Source organism: Notamacropus eugenii, chromosome 2 (assembly GCF_028372415.1).
Source record: "Notamacropus eugenii isolate mMacEug1 chromosome 2, mMacEug1.pri_v2, whole genome shotgun sequence".
Classification (NCBI taxonomy): Eukaryota; Metazoa; Chordata; class Mammalia; order Diprotodontia; family Macropodidae; genus Notamacropus; species Notamacropus eugenii.
The window spans coordinates 18,725,314-18,744,024 of record NC_092873.1 but is presented as its reverse complement, the minus strand read 5'-3'; the positions used below and the strand labels follow the sequence as shown (position 1 = coordinate 18,744,024).

General features: G+C 51.9%; 1 protein-coding gene and 1 long non-coding RNA gene across 6 annotated transcripts; one reads left to right on the top strand and one right to left on the bottom strand.

The window, feature by feature from the left end:
- Positions 1 to 344: 344 nt before the first annotated feature.
- Positions 345 to 17,062, bottom strand: LOC140524572 (uncharacterized). Of its 5 annotated transcripts, none has more exons than XR_011973763.1 (6): positions 15,124 to 17,062; positions 13,497 to 13,570; positions 3,870 to 13,312; positions 2,926 to 3,051; positions 2,092 to 2,217; positions 345 to 1,473 (listed from the first exon to the last, which is right to left on the bottom strand). It is a non-coding gene; the product is annotated as an uncharacterized lncRNA (long non-coding RNA). The 5 variants fall into 5 exon arrangements; XR_011973764.1 differs by having other exon boundaries at positions 3,870 to 13,176; XR_011973765.1 differs by having other exon boundaries at positions 13,497 to 15,266; positions 16,468 to 17,062.
- GAL3ST3 (galactose-3-O-sulfotransferase 3) lies at positions 14,000 to 18,656 on the top strand. Its single transcript, XM_072639164.1, has 2 exons — positions 14,000 to 14,127; positions 17,386 to 18,656. Exons 1-2 carry the CDS (start codon positions 14,000 to 14,002, stop codon positions 18,554 to 18,556), a joined length of 1,299 nt encoding a protein of 432 aa, XP_072495265.1. The 3' UTR covers positions 18,557 to 18,656.
- The last annotated feature ends 55 nt before the right edge of the window (positions 18,657 to 18,711 follow it).

Genomic DNA, 18,711 nt, shown 5'->3' with positions numbered 1-18,711 from the left:
ACAGATCTACTTCAACAAGTACAATGCCCACAAATGGGGGGGAGGGACCGGAGGCACCCCGGCTTCCCGGGCTCCCCCCAGCAATCGTGGCTCCGGCACCCCAGCCCCGCTGGAGACCGCCTTCGGCCGCTGCCCCGAGGCGGGGTCCAAGAGAAGGAAGAGGGGGGAGCCCTTCCCCTCTCTCTGGGCAAACTGAACTTGATCCAAAGGCCCCTCGAAGGTGATTCCATTGAACCGAGCCCAGGTTATGGAAAGAGGGAGGGGATGTAACATCAGTCACAACAGCGCCTCAGGACTTAAGCTGTGAAATCATAGTTTAGTGAACTATTTACTCAGCGATGAAGTAAACTGTTCAATTGATAATGTTTAATATAAAATTTTGGAGTAATCTCTTTGTTCTCTCTGAAGTAAACTCAGAGAGTGCCTTTTCCTATGTCAGCAAAAGCCAGCCAAGGCGACTCTACATTCCTTAAGGAGACCTTTAACCTAAGACACTATATCTTGAATAATGGGACTTTCCTTGAATCTTATGATCTATAGACACATACATACTATGTTATGAATAATGGGACTTTCCTTTGATCTATAGACATATACTATGTTATGGCATATTAATGATAAAGAAAAAATAGACATCTTAGGTCGTAATTTCTATTGAACATTGTTTACCCTTTCCTATGTCAATTATCTGTTTAAGGGAGGAAGCCTCCCACTTACTAGTGGTGGGGTTTCTTTCCTTATCACCGAGACATATGCTTACCCAGCTTGGAATCTCAAGGCCTGACTAACATTGCTTTGTTAATTGTCCTGTCTTACTGAATTTATGATTTGCTTAATTAGGAGAGTTTCTTTCTCATGGCAAAATGTACTTAAGACAGATGATTTCTGTACTAGATAGTCAGAGTCACCTCTGACTCCATAGTGCTATGACTGTTATCTTTAAGAGGGAATTAATTAATTAATTAATAACGCATGCCTTTAGTCTGATGTTTTTCTTTAACCAAGTTTTCAGGTTAACACAATAGAGTAAAGCATAGAAAGGTCGTTAAACAAAACATATCGTCTACTATATATATATGTATGTATGTATCTCCTAACAGTCGGTATGTCATGACACAGAGCATATCGCTGCATCCCCAAAGTCGGGGGTCCCAGGCTAGGGTCTTCCCTAGTATGACTCACCCTTAAGGGATAACAGAAAATACCAAGGCATCCACCCCCAGGTCACAGTGTCCTTAATCAATACACAGTGTTCAAGTAAAGTCCTCTCTCATCTTGACTGAAGGCTGACCTCCAAACCCTGTGGCTCCTCCTCTGTGGGCACGGACCACTCCCAGCTCTTGCCTGGGTTCACACATAGGAAGCTCTCTGCTCCTGCTCCTTGCCTCAGCTCATGGGAACTGTTCCACTCCTAACTCTTCCTGCTTCTGCCTGACAGCTGGCTCCAGGGGCTCCTTCCTGCAGCTTCTGTTTCTAGGAAAACAATGTTTAACAAGGCTATGACAATGTATATTTATACACATTACCAACCCCATCATCTCAATTCACCTTAACAGCTCTTAAAAGGGGCTTAAGCTAAGCCTCCTTCCATGGGCAGATCTCAGCTCTTCAGCTCAATTCACTCATAAAGACCAACAGGACAGGGCTTCTGTCTGAGAAATTAACACGGATCAAGAGAGGGAGTGAGGACATCGCAAACACTCTTTCTGTTCCCCTGGTCTGCTCCCACTTGCTTCTCTCTCTCGGGTCTGTTCCTCTCTCTCCTCTCTCTTCTCCCTCCAAGCAATTCAATACTAAGTGAGTGAATTAGTTATATGCTGTTTCCAAAGACTCCGGATTCAATCAAAAGCATTTGATTGGCTACAACTCAATCCAAAAAAACAGCAAAAAAATCCTACTTTGCTTGCTCCTTCCAGGAAGGGAAGAAGGGAGAAGGGAAAAGGAGGGAGGAAGGAAAGATGGAAAGAGGGAAGGAGAAAGGAGGGAGCTGCCTTCCAACACAAGCTGTGGGACCTTGGGGCTCAGGCATCCTTATGCCATCTACAGACTGCTGTAGCATATGAGCTTCCATAGATGACCTGCTGTTCTTACCAAACAGAGAAGCAAACTGAGGCCAGAGAAAAGCAGTGACTTCCTCCAAGTCCCACTGGTAGCGCAGTGTCCCTGGCTGTGAGCCTGCCAGACTCCTCGTGATAGGAGGGCCAGACTCCTAGGTCCCTAGAGAGAAGGAAGTGGAGAAATTCCCAAGGCGGGCACCAGAGGGGAGGGCAGGAAGAGTTGATTCAGGACAACACTGCTCTCAATTGTCTGTGGGGAGCTGTCTGAGCCTGCCCCACTCTTCCTGGGCCAGGCACATTCAGGAGCTGAAAGGAGATAGGGCCAAAGCCAGACCCTCCAGGGAGAGCTGTGAAGCATGGACACTGAGACCAGCTCTATTCTGGTCTGCCCTGGCTCGACCTGTGCTGTCCTGTCCCCCCTCAGAGCCCAGCTCTGGTGCCCACCCTTTCCAGCCCCACCCAGGCCTTGCCTGAGATGGCCCTCTGAACAATGGCCCTTCTCTTCTCCCTAGGCCCAGCCTCCCCGTTCCTGCAAGTCCTCCACACAGCAGCCACCGCCTTATCTGGATGATAGCAGTGAGAGCTGGTAGAGACTTCAGGCATAGTCTAGCCCAAACCCCTCACTTTTACAGATGGGGAAACTGAGGTCAGAAAGGTGGGGTCACCAGTCAAGTTTCTACCAGCAGTAAGTCCAAACATGACACGGACAAGATCAGAACCCAGACCCAAGGTTTTCCCTGCTATGCCAAACATCCATGGGAGCCATCTGGGAGGCAGATTGTGAGTGCCATTAGGTGTTTCCTACAATGACCCAGCACATACCTACCTCTGTCCCCCTCCAAGAATGACTTGTGAGAATTGCATTTACCTTCTTCCCCACTGGCTCTGAATGCCAATGTAATGGGAAGAGTGTGAACTTGTAGTCCCAGGACTGGGTTTGGAATATGTGCTCTGCCTCTCATTTTCTCTGTCACCTTGTCCTCAGCTTCCTCATCTGTAAAATGAGAGGTTTCGGCTGGATGATCTCTGAGATGTCTTCCATCTCTGAATCCTATGCTTTCATCCCATAGGTAATGCTTTTCCCTCTCGGGGCATTTCTCAGGACTGAGATTTCAAAAGCTGGGTGGGGGGCAGGGAAGGGGAGAAGCCAGACCTAAGGGAGACAGGCAGGGAGTTGATCCTGGGCCCCTCCCCTTGTTATCAAGTTGAGCTCAGGCATAACCGGTTCCTTTCTTGAAGATATGTCCCAGCTCCGGGTAACCTGAGCCTCCCTGGGAATCCAGATAGTAGGAGCAAAATATACAGCCTAGAGCTGGAGAAACTGAGGCCTGGCAGTACAATGGGGATGAGGGTGGGGTGGGGACAGCTGCCAGAGCTTAAGATGTGACAGAAACTCAAGAACTTCACATCATTTTCTCTTCTCTGATAATTCCTCTGTGGTCCTAACAAGAGCTGTCATGGAATTCCACTCCTGATTGGGTACCTCTGTGGGCATGGCCTGGGTCCACCCATTTCAGGGCCCTCCGTAGACTCAGTTCTGTGCCCAGCCTCTAGTTCCAGGCTCTCTGCCCACACCAGGCAGAGGGAAATACTGATAAAGACAGGGACTCTGCCAACCACTCAAGGGCGATGAAGGGCAGCTGTCCCCAATGCTGGGTCAACAGACTCTCTGAAGGGCCTAGCTGCCCTCAAAGACCATAGGGTCTCTCTACCAGAGGGCAAAGCTAAGGTCTGGGAAGCAGCCCCTAAGACCAGCACTGCTAGAGATCGAAGGCAGGGAAATGGCCAGGATCAAGGATGCAGGCTACGTACCTCTTCCAGGACCGAAATTGAGTGGAGAAAGAGGAAGAGGAGGAGCTGTGGGTTTGGATGGCCATTTGGGAAGGGGATGACAGAGTTTGAGTTTTCCTGTGATGTCTGGAATGGGAGCAGAGCACCTGACAGATCTCTGGGGAGCATCAAGAGAGATGAAGACTGAGCCTCTAGTAGTCTCAGTCACCTCCTGTGTAAAATGGGTACAATCTGGACAGGAAGTAACAACATTAAGGAGTGTGAAGAAAGTGCTTTGTTCAAACACAAGGATTCTGATGGAGAAGATGGCAGTGATGAGCTGCCCACTCCCCACCTTTCTCACCAACCCCCTCCAACCCACCAGAAACTACACCCTGGAGGAACTTCAGCCAGGGCTTGTAACAGCCTTTCTCAAAGCAGTGTTTCAGGAAAGCCTGCTCAAGGCTTCACCCCATTCCCACCAACTGCACCCCCTTTCCTTCTTCGCACTGCCCTGGTCTCCATTTCAAGAACCTTGAACTGCTCTAATCTGCCATTGCTCCTAACTGGGGTATCAATTAACCCACAAGTATATATTTTGTAAACTACATTTTTATTTCATTAAATATTTCCCAATTACATTAAAATATTTTTAACACTCATTTTTTAAATTTGAGGTTCCAAATTCTCTCCCTCCTTCTTGTTCCCTCCCATCTCTTGAGAAGCCAAGCAATGTGAAGTCAATTATACACATGAGGTCATGCGAAACCTATTTCCACATTAGCCATATTGCACAAGAAAACACGCACACACAAGAAAAATAAAGGAGAAAATGATACTTCAATCCGCACTTAGAGTTCATCAATTCTGTCTCTGAAGGAAGACGGCATTTTCATCATGGGCCATTGGAATTGTCTTAGATCATTGTGCTGATCAGAGTAGCCTAGCCTTTCACAATTGATCATTACAACACTGCTCTTTCCGTGGACAGTGATCTCCTGGTTCCACTCACATCACTTTCCATCAGTTCATATAAGTCTTCCCAGGTTTTTCTGATGATGCCTCTTCATTTCTTAGAGCGCAGCAGAATTCCATTACAATCAAACACCACTTGTTCAGCCATTCCCCAATGGATGGGCTGGATTTCCAATTCTTTGCCACCACAAAAAAAGAGCTGTTATAAATATTTTTGGATAAAAAGGTTCCTTTCCCTTCTCTTTGATTTCTTTATTGTAGAGACCTCTTAGTGATATTGCAAGGTCAAAAGGTAGGCAGATTTCAAGCTCTTTCATTGTTTCAAATCCCACAAGTGCTTATTAAGCACCTACTAAGTGCCAGGCATTAGGGATTCAAAGGAGATTAGCCTATAATCTAATGGGACAGACAATAAGTATGGAAATAGGCTTATACCAAACAAAGCTAAGATGATTTTGGAGGGGAAGGCAACCTAATGATCAGGAAAGGCTTGAGTTTAGTCATGAAGGAAACTAGAAATTCTAAAAAGTTGTGTTATTTGTCCTTCATTCTCAGAAAGGCCCATGGCATCTAAGAGGTTGAGGTAAAGGAGTATATTGAGGGAATAAAGTGCCCTGTATAAGGGAACAAAAGATGCCAGACTGGCTGGAAAGATTGCAGAGAAAATGAAGGGGAGTGATGTCCAATGAGTCTGGAGAGTTGGGCCAGTCGGGGTCCAGCTTATGAAAAGCTTTAAATGTCAAAACGAAACGTTTGCCTTTGATCCTAAGGGTGACAGGGAAACAGAGCTGACTAAGCAAGGAGTGGTGCAGTGACACCTATGGGCACATCCTCAGAGCTGCGTGCACAACACACTGGAGTGGTAAAGAATGGGAGGCAGGAGAGCAACTGGGGAGCTCCAGGAGAGAGGTCACAAAGGCCTAATCTGAAGGCTGGTTGGCCATGTAGGGGCAGTGAGAATGAGGAGTCCAAGATGACACCAAGACTGGAAACATGAACAGCCAGGAAGATGGTGCTCTCAACAGGATAAAGAAGCTGAATGAATGCAAATGCATGTATGAAGCAGTTGGCCTGCCCTGCTAGGCATGAGCTAAACACTGAGAAGGTGACAAATGAAAAAGAGACAGTCCTTGGCCTCCAGAAGTTTACCCTCTAAGATGGAAAGAGAGCAGAGCTAAGGGGGAGAAGCAGCCAGGGAAAAGAGTGGTCTAGGGAGGTGGCCAGTGGTTTGGGGAAGGGGGGATTCATGGAGCAGGAGGCAGTAGAAGAGAAGCTAACGCAGGGCCTGGTACCTGGGGCCAGCCCGTAGAGACCAGGGACAGAGTGCGCTGCTTTGCATTTACTCAGTCACCTGCTGCTGAGGTTGGGCAACATGAACTTATCAAGGGACTGGGGTATGGATTCAAGAAGTTCATAAGAGGGGTGAGTTTGGAGGAAAAGATAATGAGTTTTGTTTTACATGCGGTGAATTTGAGATGCCTCCAGGACATCCTGTTTGAAATGTCCAATGAACCACGCTGGACGGGATCTAAGGAGTGAGGAATACAGCCTCAGATACTCACAAGTTGTATGATCCTGGACAAGTCACTTAAACTCTGCCTCAGCCTCCTCATTTGTAAAGTGGAGTTACTGATCACTCCTGCTTTAGAGAGTTGTTGTGAAGATCAGATAAGTTCATGTAAAATGCTTTGCAAACCTTAAATTGATATCGAAATACTAGCTACTACTGTGGGGAAGGCAGCCAGGTGGCATCCCAGTAGAGGGCCTGGAGTCTGGAAGACTCAGTTCCCTCAATTTGGGGATCTAGTCTCAGACGCTTTCTAGCTGTGTGATCCTGGGCAAGTCACTTAACCTTGTTTGCCTCAGTTTTCTTCTCTGCAAGATTAGCTGGAGAAGGAAACGCCAAACCACTCCAGTGTCTTTGAAAAAACAAAACAAACCCAAATGATGTTACAAAGCCAGGCACAACTGAACACAACCACTGCAGGCATCATCATAGCCAGGAGAGTGAGGGGGTCACCAAGGAAGTCTAGAGAAAGGGAGCCGAGGACACAGCCTGTTATGGCATGTGCCCCACTATTAGGGGACCTGATGTGCATTCTGAGGAAAAGGGAGAAGATGGGAAATATGGGAAAGGCCTCATGAGGCACTGAGAAGCAGGGGCAGAGCTCCAGAGTCTCTGTTCCTCAGGAATATATGAATTAAAGGGCATGAAGTAAGAGGCTGGCTGGGTCAGGGCTTCAGGGAATGGGACACAGAACCAATCAGGGAGAAAGAAAAGGGCTGTCCTGGCATTGGTAGACCACACAGATCTGTGGAGAGTAGCAGGAGCCATCCGGGCAGAAAGTCCTGGGCCCTTATATGTAAGGGCACCAGGGCAGCAGAGGTGGAGGAGAGCCTGTGAACACGCTCCTGCATCTGTCTCCAATCAATTTCTGCAAGTGAGAAGGGTAAAGGGGAGAAGGAAGGGAACCCCAGGAAGGTCAGATAATGTTACTCTACCAAGACCCTTTCTATAGGTCACAGTCTTATTTCCAATGAGGTGCTAAGCTAGATCACCTCTAAAGTCAAAGTCCTAGTATTGCTTACACTCAGGCTCCTCCCAGCCCTCATATTCTATGTTGTAAGGGCCTTCTCAGCTCTGACATCCCTGTTGATGTTCCATGTCCGGTGTTCTAGGCCCCTCACAGTTTAGATATTCTACATATTATTAGATATTCTGGAGTCTGTCTCCATTGACACTGGAACTGAGCTCTCTCCTTTAGCCAGGTTGTGGTCCTGTCTCAGGATCCTCTGACTTGGTCCTCTCAGGTCTCCAGGGCTCCTTCCTTCTGGACAGACAGAATGTCACTCATTCAGCTCCCTTCCCTTCAGCAGGAACTCCGGCCTCCAGCCTTGACCCCCTCTTTGACCCCTTCTCCACAGAGCCATCTTCCTACAGCACAAATTTGACCACTTCATGCTCCATGTTCAAGACCCTCAATGGCTCTCCACTCTCTGGCTTTTCAGACATGGTCTTTCCACTTTGCTTCTCTAGCCTCATTTCTCCTGACTTCCTTCCAGTCAATCAACATTTATTAAGCTCCTGCTATGTGCCAGGTGGGCTACTAGGTGGCGCCACAGTGCACCTTCTGGGACTGGAAATCAGAGAGATGCATTAACTGGAGTTCAAATTTGGCCTCAGATGCTTCCTGTTACCTTGGGCAAGTCACTTCACTCTTTTTGCCTTAGTTTTCTCAATTGTAAGATAAGCTGAAGGAGGAAATGGCAAACCCCTCCAGTATCTTTGCCAAGGAAACCCCAAATGGGTCAGGAAGAGTGGGCGAGGTCTGAACAATATGTGCCAGGCATTGTGTTAAGGGCTGGGATACAAGAGGTGACAGTCTATGCGCTCAAGACGGTAGTCGTCCAAAGCAGGAAACGATAAACAAACCAACTATACACAGACTTTCTATGGGACAAATAGGAAATAATTAACTAAAGGAAGGCTTCCTCTAGGAAGCCACGAAGGTTGAAGCAAAGGAGGGAGAGCCGTGGAGGCAGCCCCAGAGAATGCCCAGAGCCGAGATGGAGGGTCTTGTCATGGAACAATGCCCTCTTCCCTCAAGGCCCTGATGCCCCAAGTAAAGCTCCCTTCACCCCACCTTCCCATTAAGTCCCTCCCAGCTCCAAATGGCTTTCTCCATGCACTTGCCCTGGTTCTTTCTGCTCCTATTTCTCCCAGCAGGCTGCCAGAACTGTCCTGCATCACACGCAGGCTATTTGTGGACATGCAGGAGGTGGAGTATGATGAGGAGGTGTGGAAGGGGCTGTTACCCACCCAAGGGAGCCAGCGAGAATACTGAGGGGTTGATGAGCTTCCCCTTCCCCCATCTCATGAGAGTAAAAGCTCCTTGAAGACAATGTGAGTTGTACCTCATCAGTGTATCTTCAGAGCCAGCCGAAGCAATTAAGAAATACTTCAGGAATTGAACTGTTTTCTATAAAACTTTGACATTTTAAGTTTGAAGGTCCGAGGACTTCTCAGCTATGACACTGTATGCTCGAGATTCCAAAGTCTCTCCAGTTCTACTAGGCTTGGCTATTCTAAGGACCCTCCTCACCCCGGTGTTATATATTCTGTGTCTTAAGATCCCACAGAACTCTGAAATTCTATATGTTCCAAGGTCTGTTCCAGCTCTGATCTGTGTGTTCTGAGGTCTCTCTCATTTTATGCTGTGCTCTGACATTCTCTGGTCCACAGTTCAGCTCTGAAATTCTAGGACACTGCCCTGACAGCTTTTGCCTGTCCCCCTCCCCCTTCTCTTCTTTCATCCTTCTGCCTCCCCTTCTCCAGTATCTTCTCCTTTCTCCCTCCTCCCTTCCCTCTTCTGGGTCCTCACTCCCCTTCTCCTCCCTCCCTCTATTCTCAGCCCCGCCTGCTGAATGTGATGGGGAGAGGGGCGGGAGAGAACTGAAGCCTCACCACCTGATCGGGCAGAGCTGAGCAAGCCGAGCTAGGACTCGGAGCCTGGGCAGTGAGAGCAAAGGTGTCCAGGGGGCCCGGGAAGATCTGCTGTTCTGCCGAAGCATCCCCTTTCCTAGTTCTGGCACCGCCACTCTCCCTGCATCACTGGGCACAGACCTTTTCTACCTCCAGTGAGCGCCAGGACCAGAGGACCCTGATGGAGGATCAGGACTGACAACCCCAAAGCCCCCGGAAAGTGTGTCGGGTACTGTGAGGAAGCAGCCAGGAGCGTGAGCTGAGAGAGCCCCAGCATCGTGAGTACTGACTGCAGCAGCTCCGTTTGGGGGGCGGGTGGGAAGGAGATAAGGCAGAGAGAGGAGACACCCCAGAGATGGGGAAGAAATGTGAAGGGCTTTCCCCATCTTGGGTGGGGGTTGCTGGGTTCATGGGGAAAGGAATAAGGAGGGCGGAGAGGGAAGGACAAATGAGGAGAAATTGGCCCAGAGCCTGAAGGGAGAAAGCTCAAGGAATAGAGAGAAATGGAAATGGAATACAGAGAAAGGGGGCAGAGACAAAAATATGGAGGCAAGAGATGGTGATGACAGGGGGAGAGAAGTGGGGGATGGGGGTGGGGGAGAGAGGTATGGAAAGACCCTGAGAATGGGGAGGCACCAGTGGTATGGAAGAAGACTGACATGGCAGGTGGTAGAGATCTGACCCTCAGAGCCCCTTAATCTGTAAGGGTCCACTTGACCCTCTCTCCCAACAGCCCTTGATGTATGCCCCTCTCCACTCTCTCCATCAATTCATACCTTCAGGTGGCCCTAACTGGCTAAATGTCTATACCTCACCTTCAGGTCAGATCCTCCCCCTCTTCCTCTCCCACACAAAACAGACCAGCTCACCCAGGCCTCAATTTCCCCTTTGTAGGAGTGGATTTGAACCTGATCTCCAAGCTCCTCCCTGATCTGACATTCTGTGTTCTCCATTCTTAAGGTCTTTCCAGGTCTGATCTCATCATCTTCTCCTTATTTCTTGATCCCTGTGGGGATAGTAGGAAAGGAAAAGTGGTTCATTGGGGAAAAGGGGAGGGGGAGGTGCTGTGTGTATCAAACAAAGAATTCTTCGTCCTTATTCCGTTGGTGTCTATTCTCAGGAGACAGAAAAGCAATTTGTGAAATCAAGCACTAGGTTGAGGTGAAACACTGTTACTAAAATTAGTCCCCATACTCTAATTAATCTGAAAGCCCAGAGCTGAGGCTGGGATACTGCAAAATGAACTGCTCCTTTCCAAAGCAAAGAGGTAAAGATATGAACAGACCCACGGGACTGGCCAGCCAGCACTGAAATGGGAATACATCTGGGGCCAGGTTTCGAGACCCCGATTCCTGCCCCTCAGCCATGGGGATTCTAAGGAGAGCAAGGAACAGGGCAATGGGCAAGAGCTGGAGTCAGAAGGCCGGGGCATGTATGTGGGCCCAGTCACTTAGTCTGGCCTCAGTTTCCTCCTCTATAAAATATATGCATAAAATACACGCTTGCTTACATCCCATGATCCTAAAACCATTCCAAGTATGGATCCTCCCAGTCTGTCCTAAACTCCTCTTCTTAAAAGCAGTACCCCCAGTACTAGTTGGTGTCCCAGAGCTTACTAGGCAGACTGCCAGGGATGAGGGTGTTAACCAGTCATGTGGGGCTGAGGACACCTAGAACACCTGCCATCCACCTCTTCTCTACAGCGCTAACCACTTGATTCTGCGCTTCCACATTAGTCACCTCCCCCCTGGACTAACACTGACAGAGTGGGAATATCTCAAGAAAGAAGATCTTGAAATTCACAGGGCGTTCCCAGGTTTAAACCCTGAGGCCCCCAGGGAGTACAAGTCTGATAGGCCTAACAGGAGAACAGAGATCAGAGGTTTGTGCCCTGGACTCCTGCCTTAGACCAAGGCCAACCATACCTCCAAACCTGCGATTCGGGATAGGGGTTTGAAGGTGGTTTCTTTCCTCTTAACCTTGCCTGTCCTCTCCTCTCCCCACAGGCTCCAGGGGGATTAAATCTGTCTGCAGGCCAGTGGAGGGGAAGATGGGGGGGAATTGAGGCTCAGAGAGAAAGCAGAGTGGGGCCAGGAGCCTGGTGGAAAGGTGCAGAACCAGGACATCTCTTTCCTGCTGCAATGGGTTTACCTTTAATCCAGGATTAATATTCTGAGAAGGCAGGTCAAGGGAGGAAGGTCTGTGGCTAGGGAAAATGAACAGTACCTTGAAACCCCTTTTCTGCTCCCCTGGGGCCCAGCTGTCCTCATGCCAAGTCGTTCCATTCTATCCCATTGCCCACGAGCCCACCTCCCCACAACCCCCCTACATAGGAAGAAGAGGAATTTGGGGGCCAGATGTTTATAGCCTGAGATTGACCAAGGTCCAGAAGCCGATGGTCCCCAGGTGGAGGGGCCCCTTCCCCTCCTTGTGCCCAGGGAGCTCCCGTGAACAAAGCTGACTTTCCATCAGCCCTGGCCAAGAGCCCATCTGCTCTTGAGCACATGCCAGGACCACGTTGTCGGAGCTCTCCCTACACAGCCCTTGCTCTCTTACCCTCGAGAATGAGACCAGCAGCTATCCTGTTATTAGTAATAATCATCACATTGCCACACTGTTCTAGGGCTCATAATCCAAGTGTTATCACACCCACTTTTTAGACAAGGACACAAGTCTGGAAGAGCCAAGGGTCTTCAAGGCCCTTTCCTCACAATACTGTGTTCGGTGTTGGTTCTCCAGACCCCACTCCTCAGGTCAGCAACAAAAGGCAGACCTGCCTCTGAGGGGGCAGAACCCATACATCAGACACTCGAAGTTGTCACCAGCTTTGCTAAGAGACAGGGCTCAGAGTTGTGGAGGAAAGCAGAGGCTTGTTCTAGGCCTGGAGGCTGCAGATACAATTGAGGGGGGAAAGCAAGAGGTCAGGTCTACGCATCCTGCTTCCTCTGTCCCCTATTTCTTCCACTTGCAGTACCATCTCCCTACAGTTAGCTTCGGCCACAGTAGAGACAATTTGGCTTTCGAGTGCCTAGGGATGGGGCTCCTCCCTTGCCTTTTTCCCCCTCTGCTCCTAACCTAGTTCCATGAAGATGGGGCCGGGCCCAAAAAGCAGGACAGCTCTGGAAACAGAGCAGAACTGAGTGGGTGGGGGAGGTGGGATGCTGCTTGGTCACAGCTACCAAGGGGCCCATTGATTCCTCCACAAGTACCTACTGTGGGCAAGCCCTGACAGGGTTTGGGGTTCTCTATACAGAGACAGATTCCAGCCCCTGCTTCATTCCAGAAGCTCACCAAGTAAAAAGAGAATCCTAAAAACAGACATCCTACATCTCTGCTCCAGAGACACAAATCCCAATATGAGTGAGGTTCCATGAAACTGGTGGGGGGTGCTTCCTGGAGATGTCATGTGACATGACCCCAGAGGGAAGGAGAGGCTTCATCCCAGTAAAACAGGATTTAGAAGTGGAAGGTATTTCAGCAATCATCAAGTCATTCATCATCCCTGTACAGATAAGGACAATGAAATCCCAGTCCCGCAGCTAATAAATGGCAGAGCCAGGATTCAAATCCAGCCCCTCAGACTCTAAACTGTGCCCTTTCCATGATTTTTCATTGCCCCTGTGAGTAGACGGTGAGGGTATGGCAAAAACCTTTCCAAGCACTGGACACAACAAAGAGGAGAAAGGGATTGGAATGGGGGTCAGAGCCATCTGGGACGTAGATCTTGAGTTCCCCTCATGCGTCCTGTGTGTCTAGTCCAGCGCTGGGTCATGCGGGAAGGCCAGAGACACCGCCATCTTGGTCCTGAACGCAGAATGTCCATCCTTCTAGGTAGTACAGCTCCCAAGACACTCATCACTTGACCAGTCTCCAAAGACAGTGTTGGAGGAGCTAGACAGAAGGGAGGGCTCAGTCCAGGCTGGGAAGAGACTCAGGGAAGGAGGGCCTAGGACAGGACCTTCAGTAAGACCTTTCCAATGCCTGTTGCCCATGTCCTGCCCCTACTATTAAGAGACTGTAATTCCACCTGAGACAGAAAAAAGCTTCTTGGTAACTGATCCCCACTAGAACAAGAAATGTGATCTCTCCTCCTCCCCAACCCCCAGACAGAGAGGGTTCTGCTTTCAGCCCAAAGCAGGGTGGAGGAGGGGAGGGGGGAAGGAGGAGACAATTTGGGGATGGGTGAGGAACCACTGCAGAAGCAGACTCACAGGATGAAGGCTTGACACTGGGCTCTACTCCTTAACGATTCTGAGTTCCTGGACAATTCTCCCAGTCTCTTCATCTGTAAAATGCAGAGATTAAACTAGACAGTCCTGAAGGGACTTCCCAGGGTTGGTATCTTCCAAAGCTGTCTACTTCAAAGGACTAAATGTCCATCCCACAGCTTCCTCTCCAATTTAGGCCCACTAACCATCAATGTGACTTTGTCACTCTTTGTCTGTTTCTGGCTCCCAGGTTCCCTATGTGTATAATGAGAGGGCGGGAATAAGTCTCTAAGGTGGCTCCCTGCACTGACATTCTCAGTTTTACAAAGATAAGGGTGGTCTTCACCGCCAACTTTCTTCCCTCCCTTACAGGTGCACCACGAGAACACTGGCCCCATTCTGCTCACCCCAGACGCCCCCCTGGGCTCTGGACCAACAGGAGCCAATCTCAGGGGGCGAGGGGTGGGCCTGGGCCCCTCTTCTACCGCATTGCTCTCTGCCCAGACATGCCACCAGTTTTGGTCCGGCTGCAGCAAGCAGCCAAGATGGTGATGACCAGGAAGAAGGTGGTGGTGCTGCTGCTACTGGGTGGGATGCTGAGTCTGCTCCTCCACCAAGGATCGCAGCTCAGCTGGTAAGGAAGGGATGGGGCTGGTAGGGGGGCTCCAGGACTCCTGATGGTTGGCACCTTCCCTGCCTTGGAGGCAGAGAGTCCTGGGCTCAGGTGTCCTTAGTGGTAACATGCTAGGGCTGGGCTGGATAATTTCCACAGCACAGACCAGGTAACCTACAAGGTCATTTCCTTTGCCCCCCACCTGGAATAAATAAGTCCCCGTACTTCAGTTTTACATTACTCCATTAGATTCTCCTAAGGTGGGCAAGAGGACTATTCCCATTTTACAGATGAAAAGAACGAGTCCCAAGAGTAGACTCTTGGTCAGGTCATTGAAAACAGTGCTTCCCTTCAGTACTCTTCCTTCCTAAGCTCTCCAGCAACCATTCAGGTGACAAATGAGGGCTTATCTAGAACTCAGATAATTTTTTCATCTATAGCACTGGAGAAGGCTTGCGGGAGGAGGGCACCTGTGTTCAAATATCTGATAGGCTGACTTGCAAAAGGATCAGATTGTTTTTTATTGGCCCAGAAAGAAAAAATAGGACCAACAGAGAGGATGTTGCAATAGATAAATTTAGGCTTAATAAGTTTCTAACAAGTAGAGCTGTGCAGAGGTGGGATGGGCTGGGACCCCTCCTGGGAGAGCCGTAAGCGATAGTCTTTTTGTCCTGAGGATACAGGTTAGACCAGATGCCTCTGAGGTCCCTTTGGATGCTTCAGGAACAATTACCATCTCCCCCGACCTCTAGGGTCCAGGGAGGGGGGAAGCAGAGTAATGGAGCCCATTCCTGTAGGGAGAAGAGCTACCTCCCACCCTGGGAACACACTTGGCCTATTGGGATGGGAATGGTGCTGATTTAACACTTCAAGGCCTAGGCCTGGAATGCACTCACAAATCACTGGCTAGCCCTCAGCCAAAAAGGCAGAAAAGGGAAGAGCAAAGAAGGACAGGTGAAGTCCGGGGTGTCCTCCATGGCCTTGGGGGTCCTGAAGCCCACAGGTCCTTAGCCTTACCTTGGACAGGAGCCACCATTTTTGTTCCTGGATGTTCCATGAATTGGATATTGGAGACAAACACTAAATTTGATGGTGCTCCAAGTCAGGTTAGAACCTCCTTCTCACCAGGTGGCCCTTGGTCCAACACATCTTCTGTTTCTCTGGAGTAGGGAAGAGGGTTTCCAAGATGGTCAAGGATGTTGAACAAACTGAAAAAACACCCATCTTGGGGGACAAAGAAAAGCTGGACAGGAGAGAGGGAGATGACAAGCTGAGGACAGCAGAGCAAGTCTGCACAGAGATAAGGGAATGCAAGATGTACCACTGTAACCAATGGAGCGGTCTTCAAGGGGAAGAAAACCAGGCAAGGTCACTGCAGGAAGCTGAGGAGCAAAGGGAGGAGGCTGGATCATCGAAGATATAAGACCAGTATTTGCACAAGGGCCAAGGCTAGCAGGAGGCAGCCCTATGTATGTAGGTGAGGAGATACGCCCTCAGATGACAGGCATGCACCCAGAGCTGGCTCTGATGACCCTTGGGTGATTCCTAGGAGTCCCCCCCTCAGCTTTCTGAGCTGCAGACCTGAGAAGTGGAGGTCTCTTCATCTGGATTCCCCAATGACAGTGGAATCCTGGGAGACTAAGCCTCTTCAAAGGGAGAATGAGCTGTCTTGGGAGGGAGGGGGCTCACCCTCACTGAAGGTCATCCAGCAGAGGCTGGGTGACCACTTAGCACCATGTGACTGTGGGCAGACATGATGGCAGCCAAGGGGGCAGTCCTAACTGGGATATCCTGTCTGTGTGACCAGACAAGCTCAACTGTAAATTGGTGGGATTTGGATCATGATGTCCCTTCCCCTTCTGGGTGTGTTTGCTCATCTGTAATGGCACTGATGGCCTCTTAGGCTCCAGAATCCCAGGACATCAAGCCCAGCCCTGGTGCTCATGAGCATGGAAACCTGGGAAAACTAAATCAGTAAATGGGGTGGCCTCAGGGGAGACCCTTCTAGCCTTGGGCAGCAATGTGGTGCAGTGCACAGAGCACTGTGCCTGGAGCAACCTGCATTCAAAGCCAGCCTCAGATAATCAGTAAGTTGTGTCATTTAACCTCTGTTCACCTCAGTTTCCTCATCTGTGAAATGGTGGTTATAGCACTTGTAAGGCTCACACAAGACATTTGTGAAAGGCTTGGCATGTCTGGCACATAGTAAGCACCATGCAAATGGAGATTTCCTGATCTTGGGAGAGCACCTTCCCCTCCCTGGGACTCAGTTTCCCTAAGTATAAAGTGGACTTGACTGATGTTCTTTCTGGTTACGATCTGGTAGGAGATCATGTCAATAAATGTTTACTAAGTACTTACTATGTACTACGGCAGCCAGGGGGGGCCACGGTGCAGAAAGCACCAAGCCTGGAGTCAAGAAGACTCATCCTCCTGAGTTCAAATCTGGCCTGTGGCCCTGAGCAAGTCACTTAACCGTTTGCCTCAATTCGCTCCTCTGTAAAATGAGCTGGAGAAGGATCTTTGCCAAGAAGACCCCAAATGGGGTCACAGAGTTGGACGCTACTGAAAAATGACTGACACGAAGACAGGTAAAAGGCAGGCCCTGTCCTTTAGCAACAGTCCAGGGTGAGGTGCTGAGGGGGCTGCACGTGGGGGGACCATGGGAGTCCAGGATGTCCCTTAGGCTGGGGGTCCCTTCTACAGTAAAGGGGGGTGTTTAAAGGCAAGGGTAAGGAGGTGTTTGTACACGTGGCCTCAGTCTCCCCAAACTTAAAGACAGGACAGGTCAGCCTCCGAGGATCGTTCCAGCGCTGGAGCTGGGATGTCAGCAGGGGATCTGTACGTTGGGGCGGGGCTCTTGCCTTTGTGGCCCCTGAAGGTGGGCTGGGGGTGGAGCCAGTGCAGATGTTTGACCGCAGCCCCGCCCCCGCCCCGCCCTCAGGTCACTGTCTCCTCCCCTCCCCCCATCAGTTTCTTCCCCCTTCCCTCCCCCTCCCCCCAGGTCACTGTCTCCTCCCCTCCCCCCCATCAGTTTCTTCCCCCTTCCCTCCCCCTCCCCCCAGGTCACTGTCTCCTCCCCTCCCCCCCATCAGTTTCTTCCCCCTTCCCTCCCCCTCCCCCCAGGTCACTGTCTCCTCCCCTCCCCCCCATCAGTTTCTTCCCCCTTCCCTCCCCCTCCCCCCAGGTCACTGTCTCCTCCCCTCTCCCCTCCCTTGTCAGTTTCTTCCCCCTTCCCCTCCCCCCAGGTCACGCCGTGTCTCGCCCCTCCCCCCGCAGGTCCCCCAGGCTGCTGCTCCCCGGAGCCCCGTGCCCCCCGGCCGGCCGCACGCGGCCCAAGCACACGGCCGTGGCCTTCGTCAAGACGCACAAGACGGCGGGCACGACGGTGCAGAACATCCTGTTCCGCTTCGCCGAGCGCCACAACGTGACGCTGGCGCTGCCGCGGCCCAGCTGCGAGCACCAGTTCTGCTACCCGCGCGACTTCTCGGCGCGCTTCGTGCACCCGGCCACGCGCCCGCCGCGCATGCTCGCCAGCCACCTGCGCTTCAACCGCGCCGAGCTGCGGCGCCTGCTGCCCAACGACACGGTCTACGTCACCATCCTGCGCGAGCCGGCCGCCATGTTCGAGTCGCTCTTTAGCTACTACAACCGCCACTGCCCGGCCTTCGTGCGCGTGCCCAACGGCTCGCTCGAGGCCTTCCTGCGCGCCCCGCGCGCCTACTACCGGCCGGACGAGCGCTACGCCATGTACGCGCACAACACGCTGGCCTACGACCTGGGCGGCGACAACGAGCGCAGCGCGCGCGCCGAGCCCGCCTACCTGGCGGGCCTCATCCGGGACCTGGAGGCCGCCTTCTCGCTCGTCATGATCGCCGAGTACTTCGACGAGTCGCTCGTGCTGCTGCGCCGCCTGCTGGCCTGGGACCTGGAGGACGTGCTCTACGTCAAGCTCAACGTGCGCAGCGCCGCGTCGCGCCGGGCCGCGCTGCCCGAGGGCCTGGCGCGCGCCGCGCGCCGCTGGAACGGCCTGGACGCCGGCCTCTACCGCCACTTCAACGCCTCCTTCTGGCGCCGCGTGGCGCGCGCCGGCCGCGAGTGCGTGCAGCGCGAGGCGCGGGAGCTGCGCGAGGCGCGGGAGCGCCTGCTGCACCGCTGCTTCGGGCCGCGCCCGCGCCTGCGCCCGGCCGCCGAGATCCGCAACAAGCAGCTGCAGCCCTGGCAGCCGCTGGGCAACGTGGGCATCGTGGGCTACGACCTGCCCAGCCGCCCGCCGGGGCCCGGCGGAGACGACTGCCTCAAGCTGGCCATGCCCGAGGTGCAGTACTCGAGCTACCTGCTGCACAAGCAGAAGCTGCGCGCCTCGGCCTGGGCCCAGCGGGACCGGCCGCCGCCGCCGCCCCCGCCGCGCCCCATCCGAGCGCTGCCGCGGCTGGCCCGCAGGGGCTGAGCCCCGGTCCGGTCCGGCGGGAGACGGGCGTCCCCGGAGATGGGCAGCTCCGCCCCCGCCCCCGGGAGACGTGGCCCCCAAGATGGGCAGCTCTGCCCCCGCCTCCGGGAGACGTGGCCCCCCCGGTGGGCAGCTCCGCCCCTGCCCCCGGGAGA

Excerpts from the sequence above, each read along its gene's own strand:
- GAL3ST3 (XM_072639164.1), top strand. The coding sequence starts at position 14,000 with ATGCCACCAGTTTTGGTCCGGCTGCAGCAAGCAGCCAAGATGGTGATG. Across the intron at positions 14,128-17,385 it reads CAAGGATCGCAGCTCAGCTG|GTCCCCCAGGCTGCTGCTCC; the intron begins GTAAGGAAGGGA and ends CTCCCCCCGCAG.